A 26,988-nucleotide genomic window follows, 5' to 3' on the forward strand; every position below is an offset into this window, starting at 1 on the left:
GACATTTATTTTTGTAATTAAAGGTCCGTTTAGAGGGGGAAGAGGTCGACCGAAGAAGACATGGATGGAGTGTGTGAATGACGATACGATAGAGAGAGAAAGAGGAGTGAGTGTTGAGATGACGGCTGATAGAAGATAATGGAAGAGAAAAATTAACTGTGCCAATCCCAACTAGTGGGATAAGGTGGAGAAAAAAAGAGAAGAATTAAAGGTCCGTTTTATTTGGCATTAGCATCAACAGTTTGATGTTTTTAATCGAATTTCAATTGAGTTTACTCCATTCGAATACCTGAAGATGTTTTTTTTTTGTTAAGATATTTTTTCCAATAATTATTAATTAAATGGCTTTTCTGTAATGTTGTGAAAATTTCGCTTAAATCCAAATAGCCTTTTACTTCTCGATATAATAATATATACTGGGTGTTACGAGACCGCTTCTGAAAACGAAAATTTTGTACCGACAAAGTTGTAAATTTGGGGAGCGCGGTATCAGCGCCGCGCTCGGGCGTTCGTTGACCCGAGCATCAGCTGTTTTGGATTTTGTGTTTCATTGCTGGTTTTTTTTAAAAAGTAAATTAATGTATTTTTTATGAAACTATCGTTTCATTTAGCTGTACTAACACGATAGAGCGTAAATAATGCTAATAAAACGTTTTAAAAGTATGCTTTTTTTTTTAAATCAGGATAGTTTTTTTTTCCGTCCCATCATCAAAAGTGGCATTAGTACTATTGTCTGTCTTCGTTCTCAGAAGCGGTCTCCTAACAACCAGTATATATAAATAAAATGTGGACACATAGTATGTACTGCCGAAAATACAGAACTTGTTACAAATAATATATTCATAATACATTAAAGTTTCTTTTTTAAGTAGAGATGAAATGTTTAAGTCTTCAATTATCACCGAATTACATCGAACATTGAATGAAGCATCGGTAGTGGCTTCTCAAGTAGACGAATTGAACCGTATGTTCAGAGGATTAAGGCATCGAATCGCGTGATGAAGGAGGAGGTTTCGAATTTGATGTATCTATAACCATGATCGCAAACGGGGAATCACCTCTAAGGTCATCGTATCGATTCGTCTGCAGAATTTTTTAATGCAAGCGGGTCTTACTAAAGGATCTTAGACTGACTCAGTGGTGTAGTTTTCTTTTTCTACCTATGCTGATAGAGAGGCCATATCAACTTCTCCTTGACGTGTAGGTGAGCTCACGGGGCTCAAACCGGGTGTGTTGCTAAGACCGGCAGAATCTACCACCGGATCGGGAACGCGACCCACTGAAGATCCGGCGAGAAACTCAGTGGGCTAAGGCGCAGTAATTAGCGGCCCTGACTGATGCGCCGAGGGTCGTGACTTCGATTCCCGCATCGGGCAAACATTCGTGTGATGAACAGATTTGTTTTCTCTTGGTCTAAGTGTTTATTATCTGTATATGTACACATTTAAACGTATATAAGTATGTGTGTCAGTCTCTGGCACTCATAACACAGAGAATCCTAATTTTGAGCCGGATGACTGTGCGTGATTTGTTCTCAATTATATCAGACGTCTTCAAGTCGATGGAAATGGCGTACAAAAATTCCATTACATAGATATATAGAATAAGGACGAGCCAATTAGAAGGGTTTTTGGGTTAAGATTTCTTAAGGGATTCATTTAAAATCGTAGACCAAATTAAAGATAATGATATCGAGGGGGAAAGGCTATATAGTTGGTTTAAGCCACATTTCGCTTAACACGCGACATTTATCTTTGTAATTAAAGGTACTTTTTATTTGGTATTATCATCAACAATTCGATGCTTTTAATTGAACTTCAATTAATTTTACTCCATTAAATTTTTTTGAATTTTTTGTTATGATTTTTTTTCTTCTAAATTTTAAACTTTAAATGGCTCTCCTGTGAAGTTGCAAAAATGTCGCTTAAGCCACCCTTAAACCACTTTTCACCCCTCGATATGATATGTTTAATTTGATAAAGCATTTCCCTTTCAATTAACAAGTAATCGAAGACATGAGTGGATGAAGGGGATATGATACAATTTGTTAATTTTGAGAAAACGGACAATAAACTTTTGTTACTTGTACTTTTTCTTCGTAAACAACTCCTTCATCACATGCAATTTCTAAAAATAGCCTTTAAGCCCGCAGTTTTAAGGTCTAATATGGTTTATATTATATAATATGGTTTTTTTTTTTATAACACCTTCGTTCAATGTAAAAACTCAAAAATCTTAAAAATTGTACCTAAACCCTTCATGGACTCGTCCTCAATTAAAAAAATCAACTAATGATTGTTTGAAACTGATTTAGAACGAGACCTTTTCTTGTGTCATCTCGTTAATACAAACAATTATATATTAGAACAAACAAATTATATATTAAAAATTATATTAACAAAAAAAAAAACCTAGATGAAATTTCATAGTGTTCCTATCGAAGACTTTGCTATTGACACACGCGATTAGCAACGCTCACTCTATGACTATACGGTTCACATTCGCTTTTTGTTTGACTACCGTCACGGAAGTTGTGTTTTAAAGCATTGTTTGGACGTTCAAGCTGAAGAGTTTGGTCTGAAGTAGCACCGAGGGGACCCCTGCTCTGGGGACCAGTTGAAGACCAGGGGATCCTCTGGGGATCGCACGAGGGCACCCCCACCAGAACGCGGGGTCGTGTCGCGCAACGCACAAACTCCACATCAAACTTTGTATATATTTACGAACGGGCGGTTAGTTAGTTCATTGTTTAAAGTCTTTGTCGAAAGTCCGATGCGTCAGATCGGTCAAGCTCCGACCTTGTTGCGGCGTTTGTTCAACAACGAATTATTGCTTTGCTCCAAAGCTTTTATTTGCACCTGAAAGGGCCAAGTCGAAATAAAGAAAGCTTAAAGGATGTACCGCAAAATACTTTTGTCTATGTATGAGACCGTCAGCGCAAAAGTTGCCTAAGCTTACCATAGCTAGTATGGAGATAATAAGGTTCGAATTTACCTTAACAATACTTCATAGGCAATAAAATACGCGCTAAAATTATGTTTACAAAGACTGTTGTACAAAGACTGACTCTATGGACGAAACTAGGGATAGGCCATTTTGCCTTTTTTTTTACATATTTAAAAAAAATATTGAGAACAAACAAAAAAAATCCCGCTGAGTTTGTTTCGCCGGTTCTTCTCAGGACTGTGGCTTTTTTTGGAACCGGTGGTAGAGTTAACATTATTATTTATATTTTGACATTCAACAAGTGTGTTATACTGACATCTAAGTTGAAATAAATGATTTTGAATTTGAATTTGCATCAAAATTTATTATGTTTTAAATAAATTACATTACATAATAAGCACGAATATGAATTGTGGTTTAGGCCACTTTTGCGCTGACGGCCTCATATATACACACATACATCGGCGACTGAAAAGCTATTTGGTTTAAACGATATTTTTTTGCAACTTAACAGGAGAACCATATAAAGTTTAAAATTTGAAGAAAAACTACTTCAGCCAGGTATTTGAATGGAATAAACTTAATTGAAGTTGATACCAAATAAAACGGACCTTTAATTACAAAGATAAACATAGCTTATTAAGCGAAATAGCCTTTCAATCCTCGATATGCACATTGATATTATCGTCTTCGACCACCCACTGCTGGGCAGACCTCCCCCTTTTAATGCCACAGTGCTCAATCTCCAATCATCCACCGTGCCATAAACGTTCGGCTACCTCGACGACCTAATCTTTGCCACCATTCGCAGTTCAACTCTATTAATTATTATTGAGATACGTTGAGGTAACGTAAGTTTGAGGTTGCTGGTAAACCCTCATGCATAAGATCGTGGATCATTGCAACATTCACATTATCAATAGCATCCGGTGATTTAACACCAGAACCGTCCATACGTTAGCCCATTAACGAAATTATTGGAATAAGATTTCTTCTGGTGGTAGGACCTCTTGTGAGTCCGCACGGGTAGGTGCCACCGCCCCGCCTATTTCTGCCGTGAAGCAGTAATGCGTTTCGGTTTGAAGGGCGGGGCAGCCGTTAGTTATACTGTTAAAAAATGTGACCTTAGAACTCATGTCTCGAGGTGCGTGGCGGTATTTACGTCGTAGATGTCTATGGGCTCCAAAAACCACATAACACCAGGTGGGTCGTGAGTTCGTTCACCCATATTATCAATTAAAAAACACGTCATAATGTCTTCTGTGGTCACACTTCCAATAATATTAACTAGTGTGCCAGGGTCGTGAAATGAGCATGCCATTAATGAGCCACTGATGACCCTCATGTATAACTAGTGCTAAGGTGCGACCATGCGAGCGTCATAACAATATGTGAGCACTAAACTTGAACATTACGAAATTAGTTTTGATCATGCAATGTAAATGTTGAGTGAAGAATAAAATAATACGTTATATATGGATGTTACATGTACTATTTAAAAACCCAAATTTACTCGCTGTTTTGTTAGTTAAAAGCTCATGGTAATCGTGTTCGGCAAGCTTTTTATTTTCTGATTTACGTTAAAAATTTATTTATGATATACAAACAAAGAAAACTAGCTATGTACGACGATGCTTTTGAGAAAGCACAAATAATTAAAAACCATTGACCCATAATTTTGAGCACGCGAGGTGAATGATCTTTTGCATTGAACACGCCGTTTCTGAAAGCTCGTTATGATTAATGAGCAAGGCGAATGACTTTACCACTGAACATGAACGATCATGCCTTTTCAAAAAAATAATAATAATGATCATGCCAACTAAAATGACCTTTAGTACTGACCATGCCCTTTTAGAAAGCTCGTTATGATCATGCAAAGCGAATGACCTTTAGCGGTGAACATGCCGTCTCGTAAAGCTTATACGGATCATGCCGGATGACTAATGTAATTAGGAAGCGTGACATGTTGAACACTCGCCTGTACCTGGTCGTAGTCTACCCTCATGGTCGCGAGGGAGCGGGTCATCTCGTCCTGGACGTCGGGCCACGCGTCTCCGGCCTCACGCAGCAGCGTGTTCGTGTAGAGGGGCGTCTGCGGGACCTGGGTGTACTGCCGCACCCACGGACTGGACATTACCTGTTGTTGGACATGGCTATGAAGAAATCTACATACTGGTAGCCCGGAGGCTTTTCTAGATTCACCAGGACCAGTGGACGAGCATGGGATCAGTCAGGAGGGGTGTATTAGTTAACAGCTGCCCGAATGCCTTTGAAGGAGATCTAACTAATCTACCACCGGATCGGAATCGCGACCCGCTGAGAAGATCCGGCGAGAAACTCAGCGAGCTGATGTATGGATTAGGTTGTACGAACTGTTTCGACGAGTACGGTTAAAAGGGTCCCTAAGCCTGCTGTTTATATACTATACTACACTACTACAGTCCTCTGCAGCTCTGTACTGATCCCGAGCTCTTCTCGTCAAACAGACACAGAACCGACCTACATCTAGCCTCTAGTTCTATAGTAGTTGGGTCTACTAAAGACATCATAATCTAATACGTTACTAACTTGCTGTATGGTCATCCTCTTGGCTGGATCGACGGAGAGCATTCCTCGGATGAGATTTTTCGCTTCCGATGAAACGCTCGACCATTCCGGATCAGGAAAATCGTATTGGCCCAGACGGATTCGCTGTAACACAAGAGTTTATTTCTTTAGATTTATTAATCACAAATTTGATAATCAGAAAGATAGTGATCGTAAACAGCATGAATTAAAACCCACAGACACAGCCCACTGAGTTTCTCGCCGGATCTTCTCAGTGGGTCGCGTTTCCGATCCGGTGGTAGATTCTGCGAAGAACAGCTCTTGCTAGGGTTCGTGTTAGCAACGTCGTCAGGTTTCAGCCCCATGAGCTCACCTACTAGTTAAGGTTACGTTGAAATAGCCCCGCAAGGCTATCAGATAAAGTAGGGGGAAAAAAAGAATTAATTTGAATTCGGTGCTCACGGGCTCAACCTGAGAGAATCTGTTAGCATTAGCCCTAGTAAAGAGCAGTGCTTCGCTGAATCTACCACCAGATCGGATCGGCTTCGATTTAAAGGGTGTCAGTCTATTATTGAGACTTCAATCTCGCGATTGAAGGTGGCTGGCGAAATCGACGTGTCAACGGGCCTCGGTAACATGGACAAATGGTCCGGAACTCATGTTGCCTTATTGTAAATACCCCCCAAATTGAATACAGCCGTTGAAGTCGTCGTGGCTTCAAGGATAAGACGGCCGGCGCATTCGTATCGGTTTCAGGGGTGGGGCAGTCGTTGTAACTATACTGAGACCTTAGACTTATATCTCAAATTGGGTGGCGCATTTACGTTGTGGATGGGTATTGGCTTCAGTAATCGGTCGTCCACTTAAAAAAATTTTAACCGACTTCAAAAAAGGAGATTCTCAATTCGACTATGTTTTTTTTATTTATTAGAAAGCTGACGCTTCCCATGTAGTCCCATTTCAATTTAGTTCAGTACTGATAATGGTATCCATGAGAAAACCGTATAAGTCTTAAATTTGCATTAAGTACGTGCGCGACAAACAACTCAATATCACGCCTACCGATTTAGATGATTACTGTTTTTAGTGTGTATTCATTTGTTTTGAAATATATTTTTTCTACTTGAAGTCGGTTTTTGTTAAAGCATGTCTGTCTATTTACAATTATATAATTATGACAATGATGTCGTTAATAGAGTTTACTATGAACGCGGAAGGCTTTAGAGGAAGAGGTAGACCTAAGAAAAAATTAATGGATTGCTTGAAAGACGAAATGATAGAGGAGTATGGAAGGAGAAAATATGTTGCGAATGATGTTTTATTTTCGATTTTTACTTCCAAAATTTCGTGTTACCTTTTTCATGCCAGGCGATATGGCGAGACCATGGTTGGAGTAGAACGGTGGGAATCCGCACAGCAGTATATACATCACGACGCCCAGGGACCAGATGTCGCAGGACTTGTCGTACTTCTCCGGGCCCAAGACCTGGAGGTCGGAGGAGAGACGTCGTTGATCAATATAGCGTGACGACAACAACACGATCTTAATATCGACGGGTGTAAGGCTGTTTGGTTTTAAGCGATATTTCGCTTTATACGCTTAAAAATTTTGCACAGTTATAGAGAATACCGAGGAGTGCAGAGCGTTAAATATTTTTTAATTAAGTATAAAAAATGCATTAAATCAATAAAAAAATATTACCATGTATTTGATACAACACTAAAATATATTACTCTTTGTTTATTGTCAAACTTTTGTTATTGTTCAAAGTCTGTGATCAAATTGTGAACAGATTGTAATTTGTCTTCAATATTATTTGTCTATAGTGCAGTCTTGGCGAAACCTGTGATTATAGGAATATAATAAATAGTCTTTGACAATAGAACCATAATAATGTTTAGACTTGTAATTTCAATTAATTATAGTCGAATTTCGACTACTGGGAGACCACTAGTAAAAGTAATTTAATCGTCTGTTTAATTAAAAACAGTCATAAGCCAACTAATGTACATATTTCTCTTTCTCCCCTTCCCTATCTCTCTCACACAGATTTCGCGAAACAACAATCATAGACGTCAATCAGTCCCTCTGACACACTGATAGACACATCTATACTAATATATAAATCTAGTGGTTTTTACGGATGTTCTGTTATAACTACTGAACCGTGCATTCAATTGACTTGAAACTTGGTATCCATGTAGAATACAATGACATTTACTTAATGGATAAACTAATATTTATGTGAGTGTTGGACTCCCTAATGCCGGTCACTCACATGCGCGCAAATATTCGTACATTGTACGAATGTTTGCGCGCATGTGAAGGGCGGTCATACATTCATTCGCAAACTTAGCGGCTGTGCAAATGGGTTCGGTACTCAATTTGCGAACCCGTTTGCGCTTCCTCCTACACTTGTTTACGAATGTCTCACGAATTTCTCTTCTTTTTTAATTCACCAATAGAACATTGAAGATAAAGGGAGTTTTTAATTCTTTCCCAGGCGTCCCTTGGCCGTTAGCCATTCTGTTTTTATGGGATTTCTTTTGAGGGTCCCATATGGTCGATTCATTTTGCAGGAGTTCAATCAACTCCATCACCTTAGTGTTGTTTCAATCCATGATTAAGGTACGCTACACAGTAGACGTCACGAATTATGAAAATGGCGAAACGTCCGTTACCTTCGCAATCGTGGGCGCAACTGGTCACACGAATGTGTGGGAGACTACGCGAAGGATCGCAGTTTGCGCGCTTTGATGTCCGTTGAAAAACGGACACAGCTTGGAAAACCACGAATGCAGCGAAAACTTTGCATAATCATTTGCAAATGTCGTCCTACACTTGCGGGTTTGCGTATTCGTGCGAATGTGAGTGACGGGTATTATAATAATGACAATAAATAATAATGTTAATTTTAAATGCCCAGCGAAGCGGGCGAATACGTCTAGTATTTTATAATATATTTTATAATCATTTTATGTAAAACTGGACGAACTTGATATAACATATTAAGTCCCCTTTTTCCACTCTTCACATTTACATCCATCAAAAGCTAATCGAACTTAAGCTAAACGAGTCACTGTTTTGATAAGATTTCACACCCAAGATACGGGCTTAAGCCATTCCCAAGGTTTGGTTGCCGCGGCCCGTGGACAACAGCAATGCCACGTTTATCACGACCTAATTGGAAACACATTTAGTGATCAGAATACTCTTACACACCCAAGATACGGGCTTAAAGCCAGTCCCAAGGTTTGCTTGCTGCGGCCCGTGGACAACAGCAATGCCACGTTTATCATGGCCTAATTGGAAACAAATTTGGCGGTCAGAATACTCACTTCGGGCGCGACGTAGTAGGGCGTGTAGCATGGGGTCTGGAGAGTGTCTGCCGGCGATAAGGTCTCCTTAGCGAAACCAAAGTCCGTGAGCTTGAGCACCGCATTCGGCTCCATGCTTGAGTACAGGAGGTTCTCGGGTTTGATGTCTCGGTGGGCGATGTTCGTGTCGTGTAGGTGCCTCACGGCAACACAGATCGAGTGCATTATCTGTGCGAGGGTAGTCAGAGATTGTTTTATGGAAACTGCAAAAGAACACTTTTCGGCGGGAACGCGAGGAGTGAAGTTGTGTGATTTGTTTTATTTTGTCTATTTAGTGTTTCTTCAGGTTTAAATGTGTAATAACGGTGGTTTACTAACTGTTTAATATCAGTGAAAGTGCACTAATGTGGGAAAACGAAACAAAGCCGTTGGGCGTATCTTCTCGGGATCCTCCAAAAAGTCCACTGAAAAAATCTCAGTAAATGACCACCATTTTACTGAGATTACATTTCATCCCATATCATCTAATCTCATTTCATTTAATTTCATCCCATTTGATTAATGTCTCAAATTAATCATCTTCATTTCATCTCATTTCATTTTCTCCTTATTATAATTTTTCATAAAAATAAAACATGACTTAAAGGTCTTAGTAACCAGGTCATAAAATCCCTTAAAAAAAGAAACTGCAAAATGTTGCACGGTATCCGATTTTAGCTGATGGTTAAATCTATCGCCATGTCCGTATCCGTTTCAGCAGCATAAAGAATCGGTTTGAAAAACTAGTAGATCTCACGTTTCCAAATCGGTCGCGGACTCGCGGCGTGCACGTTGCTATGTCTGCGGACATCGGTAATTTAACACCAGATGAATTCATGTGGATGCTTGGTGGTGGTGGTGGATTTTTTATTGCATAGATGGGTGGACGAACTCACAGCCCACCTGGTGTCAAGTGGTTAACGGAGCCCATAGACATCTAACGTAATCATAACGTAAATGCCGCCACCCGCCTTGAGATATGAGTTCTAAGGTCTCAGGATAGTCACAACGGCTGCCCCACCGTTCAAACCGAAACGCATTACTGCTTCACGGCAGAAATAGGCAGGGTGGTGGTACCTACCCTTACGAACTCACAAGAGGTCCTACTACCAGTAGTACGTTTAATTAAGCCTTATTAAAAAACCTAGTTATAATTGTGGTGACGACTCCCGAAAACCAAAGTCATTACTAAAATACAGAAGAGCGGTTAGTATAATAGTTTTGAGGCATCAAGAACGATTTACCTCTGCGGCCTGTCTCTCCGTGAAGGCACCGTCTCTGTTATCCTGGATCCTCTGGAACAGCTCGCCACCGTCCATACATTCCATCACGACTAGAAGACAGGTCTTGCCGCCGTAAGCGTTCTCGTATACATCGATAACCTGTTTAACAGATGAAGGAATATTAATATGACTAGTGGTCCCGCAGTAGTCGAAATTCGACTATAATTAAATTAAATTATAAGTTTGAATATTATTATGGTTCTATTGTCAAAGACTTATAATTATTTCTTCACAGATTTCGCCAGGACTACATTATAGACAAATAATATTTAAGATAAACAATATTAACCTATTCTCAATTTGACCACAGACTTTAAATAATAAAAGTTTGACAATAAACAAAGTATACATGTATATATACGTGTGTGTGTGTGTGTGTAATATTTTCTTTATTGTTTAATGTATTTCTAATGCATAATTTTTTTAAAAATATTAGCATTGTGCACTTCTTCTCTATATTCTCTATAAGTGTGGGAAATTTCATACTCCTCCGTCCGCGCAATTTTCGTAAAAAGGGGTACAAAGATTTTGCTTCATGTATTAATATATAGATGAGTTGTTTTTTCTTTTTGTTTGTATTATATTGACCAAAGTTGACTTTTATACTAGCTTTTGCCCGCGACTTCGTCCTCGTGGAATAGTTACTTTGGCATAACGCTTAATTTTACCCGTCTCTTCATTTACGTAGAAAGTGAAAATAGTTTTGAATAATAGAATGTTAAGGAGCTATTTAAGGTACCAAAATCACGCTTTTTAACCGACTTCAAAAGAGCTTATTGAATAGCTTATTTAGATACAGCAATAGGTATCATCGGGGTTGTTTCAACTATTGCAGCCTAGTTACCGGTGGCCAACACAAGTGACCTTACCGTTGAACTGTGCATTGCTCAAAGTCTGTGGTCAAATAGAGAATAGATAAATCTTTAATATTATTTGTCTATAGTGTAGTCTTGGCAAAATCTGTGATTATAGAAATATAATAAACAGTCTTTGACAATAGAACCTTAATAATGTACAAACCTATAATTTCAATTAAATATAGTCGAATTTCGATTACTGCGGGACCACTAGTAAGCACTTGATTTTAAACAATTTCCTACTACCCTCACAGACGTATTGAATATGTCTCGCTCACAAAAAGACTTAGTACCGCCAGTTACTTCAAAAATTAATATTGCTTTCGTTTACTTCAGGTTGGTGGTAGGCAGCGGCTTGGCTCTGCCCCTGGCATTGCTGACGTCCATGAGCGACGGTGACCATTTACCATCAGGTGGGCCGTATGCTCGTTTGCCTAAAATGGCAATAAAAAAAGGTTAATTAGTTCGTTAGGCCCGACCCCACCTCCCACCTCCCACCTCCCCACCCACCTCCACTATGTGTTTGCATCCACTAGCTCTCCAGTGTAGTTCAACTTCTCTTCTCGCTTTCACGCTGTCGTGTAGCACCTTCAGCGCTCGCTTCAAGCCGGACTTCTTCTCTTTGCATTCTAAAACCTGAGAAGAGAAACATTCTTCTTAACAAATAGCCGGTTAGTGCTTTGCGAGTGAAACGGAATATTCTTTAAAAAAAAAGTACATTACGGCAATTAATAAAAATGTAGTTTAGTTATGATAATGATGAATAATTAATTTAAAAGATGCATGTGACTTGGAAGATGTATGGAAATGGTAGTTACGCCCACTGAGTTTCTCGCCGGATCTTCTCAGTGGGTCGCGCTTCTGATCCGGTGGTAAATTCTACGAATTATTGCTAGGGCCAGTGTTAGTAACACTCCAGGTAAAGCGCCGTGAGCTCGCCTACACGTCAAGGAGAAGCTGACGTAGCCTCTCAAGGCTATCAGCATAGGTAGGGGGGAAAAAAGCAATGTAGAGGGGGAAGAGGTCGACCGAAGAAGACATGGATGGAGTGTGTGAATGACGATATGAGAGAGAGAGAGAGAGGAGTGAGTGTTGAAATGACGGCTGATAGAAGAGAATGGGTGAGAAAAATTCGCTGTGCCGACCTCACCTAGTGGGATAAGGTGGAGAAAAAGAAGAAGAAGCTGTTTAGTTATAACTAAATGAAAATAACTCGCTTAAATAGTAAGCCGAATTAACTGCATGTCGAGGGGTGAAAGGTTATTAATCGACATTTTAGCAACTTTTTAAAGTATCAAATTTGGAAGGAAAAAAATTTTTCAATAGCCCTTGTAGGCAGACGAGCATATAGCCCACCTGATGGTGAGTGGTTACCGTCGCCCATGGACTTCAGGAATTCCAGGGGCAGAGCCAAGCCGCTGCCTACCGCAATATTGTAATAAAAAACTTCATTGGCTATTTGAATCAAGTAAAAATTAATAGAAGTTCAATTAAAAACATTGAACTTTTTTTTTCCTACCTAAGCTGATAGCCTTGAGAGGCTATATCAGCGTAGCCTTAACTAGTAGGGGAGCTCACGGGGCTCAAACCTGATGACGTTGCTAACACGAACCCTAGCAAGAGCCGTGCTTCGTAGAATCTACCACCGGATCGGAAACGCGACCCACTGAGAAGATCCGGCGAGAAACTCAGTGGGCTGTGTCTATGGGTTAAATCGAACTGTTGATGCTAATTCCGAATAAAATGCACTTTTGATTGCAAAAGTAAATGTCGCGTATCAAGCGAAATGTCGTTTATTTTTTTTATTGCTTATATGAGTGGACGAGCTCACAGCCCACCTGGTGTTAAGTGGTTACTGGAGCCCATAGACATTTACAACGTAAATGCGCCACGCATCTTGAGATACAAGTTCTAAGGTCTCAGTACAGTTACAACGGCTACCCCGCCCTTCAAACCGAAACGCATTACTGCTTCACGGCAGAAATAGGCAGGGTGGTGATACTTACCCGCGCGGACTCAAGACGTTAAGATCATTAAGCCTATGCATTAAGTACATGTATTTTCTACATTTATACTAAGTTTCAAGCCAATCGGATGCACGGTTTAGTAGTTATAACGGAACATCCGTAAAAACCACTGTAGATTTAGGTATGTATTAGTATTCTATAGATAGATATAGATCACTGTTTTAACTCATTTCATTGTTTATTGCACTACTTTACTTTCCGTCCTTCCTTTTTCTCGCACGAGAGTGAATTTAACAAGATTTTCACGTTGAAACGTAAAACGACATATCGTAAGATTTATTCCAAGATATTCATAAACGAATTTGCCTTTGTCGAAATCCTGCATTATGCCGACCACTCACATGCGCGCAAATATTCGCCTCCTTTTTAATTCGTCAATAGAACATTGAAGAGAAAAAGAGTTTTGAATTCATTCCCAGACATCATTAATAGCCATGCTGTTTTTATGGGATTTCTTTTGATGAGGATACGCTATACAGTAGACGTCAAGATCTATGAAAATAGCGAAACGTCCGTTGCCTTCGCAATCCTGGGCGCAACTGGTCACACGAATATGTGCAGTGTTGCCAGATGACCGTGTGAATTTTCCCCCAACTTTTTTCGAAAACCCCCCGAAAATAGGCTTTTTGAAGAAAAAAACCCCCAAAACAGTTTTTACTTATTTTAAAGAAGAAATAAAAAACCAAAAGCATTCTTTTATTTTTTAATCAAGCTATCCCTATAACTTCAACCATCTCTAAACAATTATCACGATCATATTCACTTTCGTTATTATTATTTAAAGCATACTCGTTTTCGAAGTTAAAGATATTTAACATGTCCGATGTGGGAGCAAAATTTATGCATCTATTTGGCAGTGAAAATCGAATCCTGAGAACCGCTTCGGCAGTTTCTATTGCTATTTGGTTGCATAATTTGTCCTTTATAATATTGACTTGTGAATAGTATAGTAGACTATAATTATTCTAATAGTAATTGCAAATTGATACTCAAAAAACCTCCGAAATGTCTCCCAACTAACTTTTTCTCCCCGAATGTCCCCCCAAAGAATCTTTCCCCCCCAAGGTCGAAAAACCTCCCAAATTTGCAGGGAATCCCCCCCATCTGGCAGCTGTGAATGTGTGGGAGACTACGCGAAGGATCGCAGTTCGCGCGCTTTGATGTCCGTTAAAAAACCGACACAGCTTGGAAAACCACGAATGCAGCGAAAACTTTGCATAATCATTTGCAAATGTCGTCCTACACTTGCGGGTTTGCGTATTCGTACGAATGTGAGTGACCGGTATTAGGAGAATCACTCCGATATGATTTCTGAGTATCGATTATACGTCACTATGAATCCGTGGGCGCGACATGTGTGCATTTCTGAATCATTTTACAAACGTCACAGTGGAAAGAACTTAACGTTGTATGTATTATAACACGTCATAACCACAAATACTTCAACAAAACGTGAATCAATTTATTAAAATTATAAATACTTACATACAAAACTATTATTAGTGCTTCTATGAATTTTGATGAGCTAAAAACGAGCTGTATCTTACGAGTCTGCTGCATCTTATTAGTCCTTGTGGAATATCTCACGTCCTTATTAATCGAGAGCTCTGATTGGCTGATATAATAATACAAACGCAAACAAAACGATTATAAGTAAACAGGCTCCGTAATCGATAACAATGAACATATATTTTGTGGATATGTTTTATAGTATACGTTATTCCGTCACGGTCGAACTCATTCGCAAATAGATTCACAGACAATCTCACTCGGGAGCACCACCACCCACCTTGAAACTTGCGACCGATCTTAAAAACATTGAAATAGGGTGCTTTATTGCAGACCAAAAGTGCCAAACTAAATTATGAAAGAGTTCAATAAAAATAGTGATTGGCCCGGCTCTCATATTCTTGAAGCGTACTCAAAGTTATCGCACGTAATGATTAACGGTTCTTTTAGGTACCTCAAGCACCGGTCACCGTCCTCGCCGAGCACGTCGCTTGCGACGAAGTGCTCGTCGAGCGAATTGACCCATAGACACAGCCCACTGAGTTTCTCGCCGGATCTTCTCAGTGGGTCGCGTTTTCAATCCGGTGGCAGATTCTGCGAAGCAGTGCTCTTGCTAGGGCCAGTATTAGCAACGCTTCCGGTTTGAGCCCCGAGAGCTTACCCTAGGTTGAAGCTAAAATAGCCTCTCAAGGCTATCAGCACAGGTAGGGAAAAAAAGATGTCAGAATTGTAAAACTGGTGGACGGTACTATAGTTCTAACGCCGCGACCCCGATCTGATGGTAGCTTAATTCGAGAAACTGCCAGTCATTAGCTTAGGCACTCCCTTCCGTTACCGATTGAGCTTTTGAAATCTCAAACATGATTAATGTGGTGCAACGAATTCTTTTGAGCCAACAGCAATTCCTCTAAGAACTCGATTTTTTTAAATAAAAATTTAGCACTGTTGGCATGAAGGCCTTTCCGATTTCACCAGGACAACTGGACGAGCAAAGGCTCAGCCAGGAGGGATGGTATTTGCTGACAGCTATCCGAGCGCTTCCAAAGGAAACCTAACAATTCAAGAGCAGTTGCTACGCGAATAAAAATAAAAAGTTCTTGCATAAAGTAGGATGGGGGTGAGAAGTAATTAAGCTCATTGAATTATGCGCTTTTCATTTTTGATCCTTTTAACGTCTTATTCCTTCGCAATCATTCGTACATATCACAGGTGAAATTAACATTTGGTGTATTTTTTACCAGGATCGAAAAACCTTACAAACAAAAGTAATTCATACAAGGATTTTGCCTGCAGTATTATTAGGCACGCTTCAGAGCTGCATTATTGAGTTCGTGCATTCGCGTTCTTTCAATCAAACAGTAGTCTGACGTCAGTACATTGTGAGGCCGCTGATTGGCTGATACATGCGGATACATGCGTAAACATACATATGCATAGGCATATAAAGTCATTGATAGCACAGCACGTGTTACGGTACTGGTAAACATTATACATTGTTTTCCATTTGATGTGTTTTAGAAAACAATGATTAGTGTACGGAAAAATTCGTATTTATTGATTAGGCTGGACCTAGGTTTGCTGCTTCAGAAAAATTATTTATTACATATTTGTTGGGATATAAAACGTAAATAAAGTCGTAATAAAACGAAGATTCTCTCAAAAAGTAAAGAAAAAAGAAACATTTCGCAATAAAATGATGATGTCATCTGTGGTTAATTGTGCTTTACTTTTTACGTCTGATTAATTCGGCACCAAATTACTGCACTAGTAATGAAGTTAAGTTTGAATGGTAGTTTAGTCATAGTAGCGTATACATTTTTAAAAACAAGAACATTTGAAATCGACGTGGCCTAAAGGATAATACGTCCGATGCACCGGTACTCGAATCCCGCAGGCGGGTACCAATTTTTCTAATGAAACACTTACCAAACAAGTGTTCACGATTGACTTCCACGGTGAAGGAATAACATCGTGCAATAAAAATCAAACCCGCAAAAATTATAATTTGCGTAATTACTGGTGGTAGGACCTTTTGTGAGTCCGCACGGGTAGGTACCACCGCCCCGCCTATTTCTGCCGTGAAGCAGTAATGCGTTTCGGTTTGAAGGGTGGGGCAGCCGTTGTGACTATACTGAGACCTTAGAACTTATATCTCAAGGTGTGTGGCGCATTTACGTTGTAGATGTCTATGGGCTCCAGTAACCACTTAACACCAGGTGGGCTGTGAGCTCGTCCACACATATAAGCAATAAAAAAAAAAAAAAAAGATATAAGTTCTAAGGGTCTCAGTATAGTTACAACGGTTGCCCCACCTTTCAAACCGAAACGCATTACTGCTTCACGGCAGAAATAGGCAGGGTGGTGGTACCTACCCGCGCGGACTCACAAGAGGTATGTACCGCCAAATTTTGTACCACAACGTTAATAATACTCAGGACGAAACAATATTAACGTTAACAATATTAGCAAACGTTAACATTTCAAGCTGAGAAACCTTGAAGAACACAGACTTATCGTACGAGGAACTAACTAATATTACGTTCTGAATTAACTCGATACGGATTAAAACATTCAAATTCAAACATTAATTAGTCGATGTTCAAGTTTTTTTATTTTTTATTATCCTCGATATAAATTCATAGAAAATATAGTAATAATATATTTAGTTTTTTAATAGTCTAGAACGAGGAGAGACTTAAAACAGAGTTTCGGTAGGCAGCGGCTTGGCTCTGCCCATGGCATTGCTGAAGTCCATGGGCGACGGTAACCATCAGGTGGGCCGTGTGCTCGTCTGAGTACAAGGGCAGTAAAAAAAAAGCAGAGCCGTTAAGGTTTTTCCCTCAACTAATTTAAAAAAAAAGATTTTAGTCACACACACAATGGGGGAAATTTAATATCAAAACGTGAAAGTGTAAAACTGCAAACGGATGACCAGTGGAAACTACTAAAAAGATGTAAAAAGAAAAAAGCTACCTCGCTGTGTAGTTAAATAAAAATTAGAAATGGATATTTGTTATGTAGTATACTCATTTAGTGCGAGTTATTTTAACGTGCTCGATAGAGTAAAAGTTAACTCTAATTTGTATGAAGTTGGAACGTTTGCCGCTAGGGGCGGTATTCCAACTGCATACAAATTTGAGTTAACTTTTACGCTATCGAGAACTTTAAAAAAACTCGCACTAAGCACACTGGACGGTGAATGCAACAGCGTAATTAGAGGAATAATGTGTTCTTTCTGTGAACGAAGATATTTGCAAGTTCCCTGACAATATTACAAAGCACATGCCAATATGAATGTTAGTACTGGAAGCGTCTAGCAACTAAAGTCCGAGGAGCAATTAAGAAGAATCCAGAAGTTTCTTCAAAAAACGTTGCTAGCGGCAATGATAAATTTCTATGTGGATTTTCAATAACCTTTACCGTGATGATGCTATTCCACGTTTCTCGTAAATCTTTTGGATTCTTTTTTTTTATTGCTTAGATGGGTGGACGAGCTCACAACCCACCTGGTGTTAAGTGGTTACTGGAGCCCATAGACATCCACAACGTAAATGCGCCACCCACCTTGTGAAGTTCCAAGGTCTCAGTCCCACCCTTCAAACCGAAACGCATTACTGCTTCACGGCAGAAATAAGCAGGGCGGTGGTACCTACCCGTGCGGACTCATAAGAGGTCCTACCACCAGTAAAAAATGTGCTAGTTCGATGTGAAATTCTCACAATCATCCATCAGTGAGTAGCTCTAGGTCCAATTAAAACATGGAAATTCGATTGCGTTCCGTGAATGCGATATGGAAACTCAGATAAAAATCCGACATTACTTCATGGTCGACGCGGAAGTTAAATTATTAAATATTAATTGTGCGCTAATTAACCAAATATGCCTTTATTGGGCTCGAATGTTGGAATGAACTAGAAATGGAGCGTTCTTCGCGTTGTTCCGGTATATACACATTACATATTATATAGCTATAGCTCATAAAAAGACCGACTACCCGGTCACAATAATTGGGAAGGGCTGGAGGCGAAAGACAAGAGACCAAAAACAATGTGCATTTGAAGAAACCTACACGCAGGATTCGGCAGACTCGGCTTGAAGAACAGCGAGAGAGCCCATAGATATTCTTTTTTATCCTGCCTATGCTGATAGCCTTAGGCTATTTCAGCTTCGCCCTAACGTGTAGGTGAGCTCACGCGGCTCAATCCGGGAGTGTGTACTTACCGTCGCCCATGAACTTCAGCAATGCCAGGGGCAGAGTCAATCCGCTGCCTATCGCAATATTTTAATAAAAAACTTCATTGGCTATTTGAATCAAGTAAAAATTAATAGAGGTTCAATTAAAAACATCGAATTTTTTCTTTTTTTTTGCTACCTAATCTGATAACCTTGAGAGGCTATATCAGCGTAGCCTTAACTAGTAGGCGAGCTCACGGGGCTCAAACCTGATGACGTTGCTAACACTGGTCCTAGCAAGAGCAGTGCTTCGCAGAATCTACCACCGGATCGAAAACGCGACCCACTGAGAAGATCCGGCGAGAAACTCAGTGAGCTGTGTCTGTGGGTTAATTTAACCGTCGAGCCTTTCGTCGCAAGCGACGGGTTTGGTAAGGACGGTGACCGGTGCCTGAGGTACCTAAAAGCACCGTTAATGGATCGGGAGGATCCGTAATGACGTGCTCAGGGCGACGTGTTTACCATTCTGTCCACAGGATCGGGTATGCCTATATCTAAATATCCGTTACCTATCTTACTATTGGGTCCAGTGCGTGTCCAAATTCGCAGTAAGTCTTCACGCATACATCAACGATTGTTCCCGTAATTTATCGTACAATTTACAAAGTGTAATCTGCACATTAGTACCAGCGAAATCAGCCGATAAAACACTGTTCTTATCAGACAATTACATGGCGCTCGTTCGTAATCCATTTTTTAGATTATGTCGATGTTAGTAGGCGTATATAATTCGATACACATTTTTTGTTGTTGCTTAACTGAGTGGACGAGTTAACGTAATGTTCACTGGAGCTCATGGACATTAACAAAGTAAATGCCGCCACCGACCTTGAGACGTGACTTCGAAGTCTCAGCTGTACAGTACAACGGCTGCAGACCCTTCAAACAGAAACCCGGTATTGCTTCACGGCAGAAAGAGGCGGTGATGGTGCAGCCACCAGTGCGTGCTCACAAGACGCCTCACCCCCCCTTAAAAATACATAATATACCCGAGACTATTATCGACCTTTACTTATATAAGTTTTCTTGAACATCAAATTGACGATCTAAATGTTAAAAAGTATCTATAATGATGTAGGTGTATAAATCCACCAAGGTATGGGATCCTCATTGATTGCTTTGCTAAAAAAAGAACATTAACACTGACTGCCATGTAGGTCACTGGTACCCTACGCGGCGCACTGAAGTAATTATATCAATTTCTGTCACTAAGCGCCTGTATTGCCTATTTTTTACGTGCCTGGGGCCGAATCTCTTACGAAGTCCTCGCGCCTAGGGGGCGCGCGGGGTATGTGGGACTTGTCCGCGGGTCCAAGGATGATTTCAGGAACCTACCCACTAAACGACTCCCCTGCTTTGTTCGCTCAAGCGTCCGATCCCCTCCGAGGCCAGAACTCGAATGAGGTAAGGGGGTTACCGCGGTCAACACTACAACCAGACGCAGCTAACTTCAAGGACGCCCAACCGACGGAGCCTTCGAGGCGAATCGAAACGTTGGCCGTCTCGGCACGGCAGCGTGTCAGGCCGCCCAGACAGTGCCGCTGGTGTCCGGGAATACACCGCTGGACCGGAACCAGTCTACCGGGTCGGGACGCGATACACTGTCAACCAGTTGCTCTTTTTATCTAGAAGATATTACTTCAACTTTGCCTTCTTTTGTTTGTTAATGTACATTTTAGTCATTTAGGTCTGTAAGAAATAGATTCTCGGTATCATCGGATTCGTCTTTCCCGGAGTCTACTAGACATTCTGGCGCCTTAGTACTTAGTAAGAAGATCGAAGAGAGAAATCGACCTAATTACTTCAGTGTGCCGCGTAGGGCACCGGTGACCTACACGGCAGTCAACGTCGTCATAATTACTTTTGCATTGAAACAGCTTCACTGGAATTGGGATTAATTTCTCGAAATTCCCGTAACTTAATTTCAGTTGTTGCAAAGTTTCCAGACTGCAGTGGTGATGGAGATTCCAATCGCAGCTCCTGCGATGTTTGGTCGAGCGTTGTCAGGATCAAGGACAGTGACAGTGGCCTAGAACGATTGACTAGTCACGATTGTCCAATGACGATCTATTCTCAGATCGTTTCGCAATTACATCCGATGATACAAATGAAGTAATTAAAAAATAGTTTTTCTCTAAGACTTCTGTTCCAGTTATAATAAAGTTATTTTTTTTTAAATACAAGCGACGATCCGAATCAGAATATCCCAGCTCGGCTCCCGGCGGTTTAACACTGCGTGACGTCATTGATGCTGACGTCACCGCCGCGATCCTTGACACAGCGGGGAGAAGAAAACTCCAAAATATTTAGTTTAAATTACCTAGAATTTATTTATTGGTGTGCAAAAGTCGGTTGCTTGAATCCGAAGGTCATATGGTATTTATCACTAAAATCATGTCTCACAATTTTTCTACATCTATGGACCATCTGACATGTTTATAACTACTTTTACGGTTTAATCCCGCGTTTTTTATTGTCATCATAATAATATTTCCGGCATTTCGAACTGTCAGTTACTTTTAAATGGTATTTTAAGGCAAACGACCATAAGGTCCGGCTCACCTTTTTTTGGAGTGGGAGTGTCGACATCAGTGTGCTTAATACGAGTTTTTTAATGTTCTCGATAGCGTAAAAGTTTACTCAAATTTCTATGCAGTTGGAACAGCGCTTCTAGCGGCAAATTTCCCGGTCATCGTTCTCGTCGAACCCGTTGCTTGCGACGAAGGACTCGACGAGTAAATTAACCCACAGACACGTTTTTTTTTCCTTTTTTTTTCACTGAGTTTCTCGCCGGTTCTTCTCGGTGGGTCGCGTTTCCGATCCGGTGGTAGATTCTGCGAAGCACGGCTCTTGCTAGGGTTCGTGTTAGCAACGTCGTCAGGTTTGAGCCCCGTGAGCTCACCTACATGCTCAGGTTACGCTGAAATAGCCTCTCAAGGCTATCAGCTTAAGTAGGAAAAAAAAGTAAGCTTAATGAGAGTTTTTTAATGTTCTCGATAGCGTACTAAGCACACAGCACTGCAAGGGGCACAGTCAACTAACCACCTACCACTGAGTACTATCCATAAGCCTCGTTTGAATAAGTTAGCACAATAACAAATTCTCGAAAAACAAGATTAGCCGTCCGCGAACAAGACACGTCTTAAATAATATTCTGGCTATTAAAAAAAAAGCGATTAAACCTTTTAATATCGTCTACGACTCGCGGTAACCGAAGATAATATTAAATATCTCGCAATTGAATATTTTACAGTGTTCGATTTCAATTTCGCTTCGCTCACTAGAGGAGGAACTGGGCTTCTGGGGTATGACGTGCGAGGAGCTAGAACTGCCTGTCCAAGAGCGATGCAAATGGAGGAATTTAATTCGAGCCCTACATCCCAGCAAAGGGTAATGGGAAATAAAGAAGAAGAGTTCGTTCTCAATATAACTGTTACATGAGTACATATTAAATAAACGATTGGCCAGAATTGTCCGGTCACCGGCCTCGTCGAACCCGTCGCTTGCGACGAAAGGCTCGACGAGTAAATTAACCCACAGACACAGCCCACTGAGTTTCGCCGGGTCTTTTCAGTGGGTCGCGTTTCCGATCCGGTGGTAGATTCTGCGAAGCACGGCTCTTCCTAGGGTTCGTGTTAGCAACGTCGTCAGGTTTGAGCCCCGTGAGCTCACCTACTAGTTAAGGTTACGCTGATATAGCCTCTCAAGCCTCTCAGCTTAAGTAGAAAAAAAAAAACACAATTGAACTGCCGATTCCTTTATGTAGTGTGTACCATTTTATTGCTGTTCACCGCTCCGAACCCTCCCTTGGCGGGAATCGAGCCAGCCGCTGATATCGCAGAGACTGCAACTTGACGCCTCCACACGGATATGATGTTCATTGCATAAAGTCAAGAGGTTCTAAGCCTTAGATACGGTACATGGTTTTGGGCAATTCTTTGAATGCTCAACCGTGTCGGATGCTTTATAAAAGTTGCTTGTATTATCTGGAGGTATCTCTCTTAAATTTATTGATGTCAGGAGTCTAGGTGACTAAATGATTCACCTGCTGATAGTTTCTTATGTCGCTGACTTACATTGTGTTTATCAGCTCAGTTTCAGAGGATTTAAATTTGAAGCACAGTAGTATGGCTAGCAGAAGAATCTTTGACATTCATATTGTTAATAAATCTTACTTAAAGTAGTAGTAATTCTTACCAATTTTTCACCACATATTAATTCAGAAATGAGTGTTTCTATCTTTGTACACCGTAATGCAGAGTAATCTAGCAATACTTGTATGAGTCATCTCTGTGTCATTGGATGTTTTATGAGTTCACTGACATTACCTCTTCGGTAAGGCATTAGCTTATCATTACTTATTATAGAACATTTGACTCTCAATATTTTGAAATAGAAAAATAAAACTCTTTACAGTAAATTCTTCTGAATCTGCACATCTAATAATTCTATTTGCAGTCTTATAATGTGTTGGTATTTTCTGTCCAATATACTTACTACCTATCTGTTATTTTTTAATGAGATAAATATGTTATGTATAATTGTATTATTATTATTAATGATCAAAAACTAAGTATTAATTATTCAAACTAAAAATGTATGAGTATAGCAAAGTATAAATTGTATATTATTAAATATTATAATAGTATTTTATGTTATGTATATGTTTGTATACCTTTTTGTATATTAATATAAATTACTTTCAATAAAGCAATGCATCTACCACAGCTCTCTCTGAACCACTCTTGGGTGGCTGGTAGAGAATGCCTTAGGCATTAAATTTACCAGTGAACTCTTGTGCGTGAAGTTAAATTAATATCTGGAGAGATATGAGTTGTCTTTTAAGGTTTTAAAACATGTTTGTAGACGGGTGATATTGAGGTTCTCCTGATATTGGAGTGGTTGCTGAAGGGTATATAGCTACACCACAGTGTTAAGGACTGCATGCATTCTAAGACATGAGATCAATTTCTTAATTATATTATTCAGCTAATATCCTTTGAAACCAGCATATGTCATTGCGTTAAAGATATAGCTAAACTATATAAATATAAAAGATATATATAAAAATAGACAGCATTGTAGTTTATAATAATAAAACTTACCTAAATCGTGGTGGCAGTAGCTAAGTTCAAAATATCTTCTCTTAATAATTGGTTATAGATCTTGGAGCTCAATTTTTAATTATGTCATTCCTTCACTGTGAAGTCTTGCTTTACAATTTATGTTATATACGAGACAAGACATCTTGTATATTAAAATAAATATTGTATATAATAATAATATTGTAACATGTAATTTACTATTACAAATATTTTATATTTCTAACCTGATTTGAATGTGGGCATAATCTCATCCATCAATATAACTTAATGCATTTTTTTCCTGTAGGCTGTAGTGGCTTCTGTTCTATTTATAAAATAAATATAGCTAGATTGATAAATTTGGCATTTATTATGTCATAGAGAGCAATGTTACTTAACAAAGCATCAAGTTTCTATATTTTTGTTCAAAATCACAGACACATGTTGGTGTGTATGAAGTATTTAGAGAAATTTAAATAAATTTGTCAATTAAATAATATATGTGCATTGAATTTATATGAATTATCTTACAGGTCATAGTTGCTCATACATATTGATAATATAAGAACAATTACCAAGAACCTCCAGTGATAATTCTCAAATTGTTTTTTTAGCATGACTCATGATTATTTGTCTATATACAATGTGGAAAAGTTATTTCACAATTTAATGAATTAAACTGTGGTGTTGTTAGATGTGATGTGCAATACTGTGTTCCTACGAGGTAAAATTGCGCCATTTTGCATTATTTCAAATTGTTTTTTCGGATTTTGAAATCTTTGAGATTTAGCTCTAATTTAGTAGGTAAGCACGGAGCCAGATTGCATTCGCGCCAATAAACGGTGATAATAGTATGATAAGTCACATTAAAGGTGTGCGGGTAAGGTAAGCTAATTTTATACGTTTACGTCATAATTGTAAACATTGTTCTCGTCAGTTAAATCAACCGTTTCTCCTGATAAATTTATAAATAAAACGAACCTTTCCATTGATCCCAAGGCCGAGGACTGTATTTGAGATGTCGTAATCATCTGTAATCGGCGTAGTTTTGACAATTTTCGCGAAATTACTCATTTTGTAACACTTTCGAGATTAAGCATTCGTGTTTTACCACTTTTTTCACACAATAGCACAGGGTTTAGAACGACACTGTCTATATTACACACCAAAACGAAATTAACTGCCGTTATTTATATTCGATCACAACGTTTTCACCTAATTTCGTGATTTTGTTATCTAAATTTGTACGGATGACAAATTCTACACACGAATCCCGCTACTCGCTACAGCGTTGATTGAGCAAAACTGCTGTGTTGTCAGACGATAGATATAAAAATATCAGAATGAAAATGACAAAGTTTTGGAAATAAATGAGCGCCCTATTAATATATTTAACACAAAACGTACATAATATTTTTAAATTTCTAATTGTTAAATATTGTCATTGGTTCATATATAACTTGTACGGAATGTAAACTAAAAAAATTCTAATACTTAATTCAATTTTAAAGATATGGCTACACAAGATCGTGGATAAGGATTTTTTTGATAAGGTATTCGACAATACATTTGACAATTACAATTTTGGACAACAGGATTAATTTTAATTTTGCAACTATCAGAAAAGTTAACAATACCAAAACATAAATTAATTCTTTTATTTAAATTATGTTAAAAGAAAAGATGAATTTTCGTTCGACTTCTAAAGCGACATCTGTTGCCGACAAGTATGTTCTTTATGAAATTTAATCTGTCACGAAATGCCATTATTTTGGATTGTATGACTATTAAAATTGGTTTCACTTCGCTCAGCTTAATAATTTATGCTTATGGCAGATAGATGTCACTACATGTACACAAGTCACAAACACAACATTCAAGATCATACAAAATAAACATGTATAATTACGCTAATTTGAAACTTATTTAGTAACTTATGTAACAGGCACGTGCAATATCTGGTTGTACCGGCAGAATGAGCAGATAGAAATAAAAAAGACCGATTTCATATTTTCCTTGCGTTGTACCTTCACGCTAAGTGACTTCCATGATGGGCACAAAGGCCTTGACCCGGATGTTTATTGTGTCAACGAAACACATCTGATTTCACAATATTACATTTTAATACTTTGTTTTATGTTCGTTTTTATTTGTGAACTATTTTGGTGTGGTCTTGAATTTTGCATTTTTTTATTGCTCATGTTGGCAGACGAGCAAACGAATCTAGTACAAACGTTCTTCAATTCACTAATACTAATTTAAATAAATTATTATGGTCGGCAAACGTAGGCAAACGTATGCAAACGTAGGCAAACGTAAGCAAAAGTTCCAACTGCATACAAAGTTTTAGTTAACTTTTATGTTATCGAGAAGGTTAAAAAGCTCGCACTAAGCACACGGTAATGTAGCGATGTCAAATTCGAACATCATTTATGCTGGATAAAATATCAAGACAAATACCTAAATCCGTCTATTAATGGAAAGTTTTTAGTAACGAGTAGGTAGCGTCGCACTGTATGTTTTCATTATTAGATTTGACTTTTGGTGACCCGAAGGCCTTCCAACTTCGCCAAGACGAGTGCGAGAACATAAGCTCAGCCAAGAGGTGTGGGATATGACAACAGCTGCCTGAGTGCCTACGAAGGATATCCGATAGCTCCAGGATATCTGTTTCTCGAATGCTTCCACTACCGGATCGGGATCAGACTTGCCGAGAAGCTCCGAAGACCTGTGTGACGTCTCAGCGTTAGAGTTCGTCGTCATATGCCTATCTCTGCTGGTAAATGGCTGGGGCAGTCATCGAAAAATTTCCGTTCATTTAAGAATACCAAACTCAAGTTACGATCAGTCATAAAACATTATTACATAATGCAATTAATTAACAAAAGCGAAAATTGATTTCAACAGAATAAAATTAGGTATCATCTATGCAGTCCAAGTCAATTAAATATGCATTACTAAAGATAACTTAAGCAGTATTAATAGTCAGATGTTACACGAGATGCGAACTTTAAACAAAGAAAATGATCATCAAAATTGATTCATCTAGAAAACAAGTTCTGAAACAAATTCGAACTGAGAACTACCTTCTCTCTTTTAATCAGTTAAAATTAGTACTTTCATTCACTGCCCTGGGTTGAGT

The 26,988-nt window shown here is 39.1% G+C and overlaps 1 protein-coding gene across 2 annotated transcripts; it reads right to left on the reverse strand.

The window, feature by feature from the left end:
* Window positions 1–2,505: 2,505 nt before the first annotated feature.
* On the reverse strand, window positions 2,506–25,150 carry MAPk-Ak2 (MAP kinase-activated protein kinase 2). 2 transcript variants are annotated; one of them, XM_028175926.2, is made up of 8 exons: window positions 24,828–25,150; window positions 11,504–11,629; window positions 10,098–10,235; window positions 8,836–9,042; window positions 6,851–6,982; window positions 5,518–5,640; window positions 4,934–5,086; window positions 2,506–2,858 (listed from the first exon to the last, which is right to left on the reverse strand). In XM_028175926.2, the coding sequence occupies exons 1-8, from the start codon at window positions 24,918–24,920 to the stop codon at window positions 2,787–2,789; spliced, it is 1,044 nt and encodes a 347-aa protein (XP_028031727.1). In that variant the 5' UTR covers window positions 24,921–25,150; the 3' UTR covers window positions 2,506–2,786. The 2 variants fall into 2 exon arrangements, with proteins under 2 accessions (XP_028031727.1, XP_028031726.1); XM_028175925.2 differs by having other exon boundaries at window positions 4,928–5,086; window positions 24,828–25,143.
* Between the last annotated feature and the right edge of the window lie 1,838 nt (window positions 25,151–26,988).

This window comes from Bombyx mandarina, chromosome 23 (genome assembly GCF_030267445.1).
Source record: "Bombyx mandarina strain Sakado chromosome 23, ASM3026744v2".
NCBI classification, from domain to species: domain Eukaryota; kingdom Metazoa; phylum Arthropoda; class Insecta; order Lepidoptera; family Bombycidae; genus Bombyx; species Bombyx mandarina.

Bases quoted from the DNA above. Each gene is read 5' to 3' on its own strand.
- MAPk-Ak2 (XM_028175925.2), bottom strand. From the start codon at position 24,920: ATGAGTAATTTCGCGAAAATTGTCAAAACTACGCCGATTACAGATGAT. The intron at 10,236-11,503 runs GTGGGTGGGGAG...TCTGTTAAACAG, and splicing joins GATGCAAACACATAGTGGAG to GTTATCGATGTATACGAGAA. The intron at 5,087-5,517 runs GTTAGTAACGTA...GTCCAACAACAG, and splicing joins AGAGGATGACCATACAGCAA to GTAATGTCCAGTCCGTGGGT.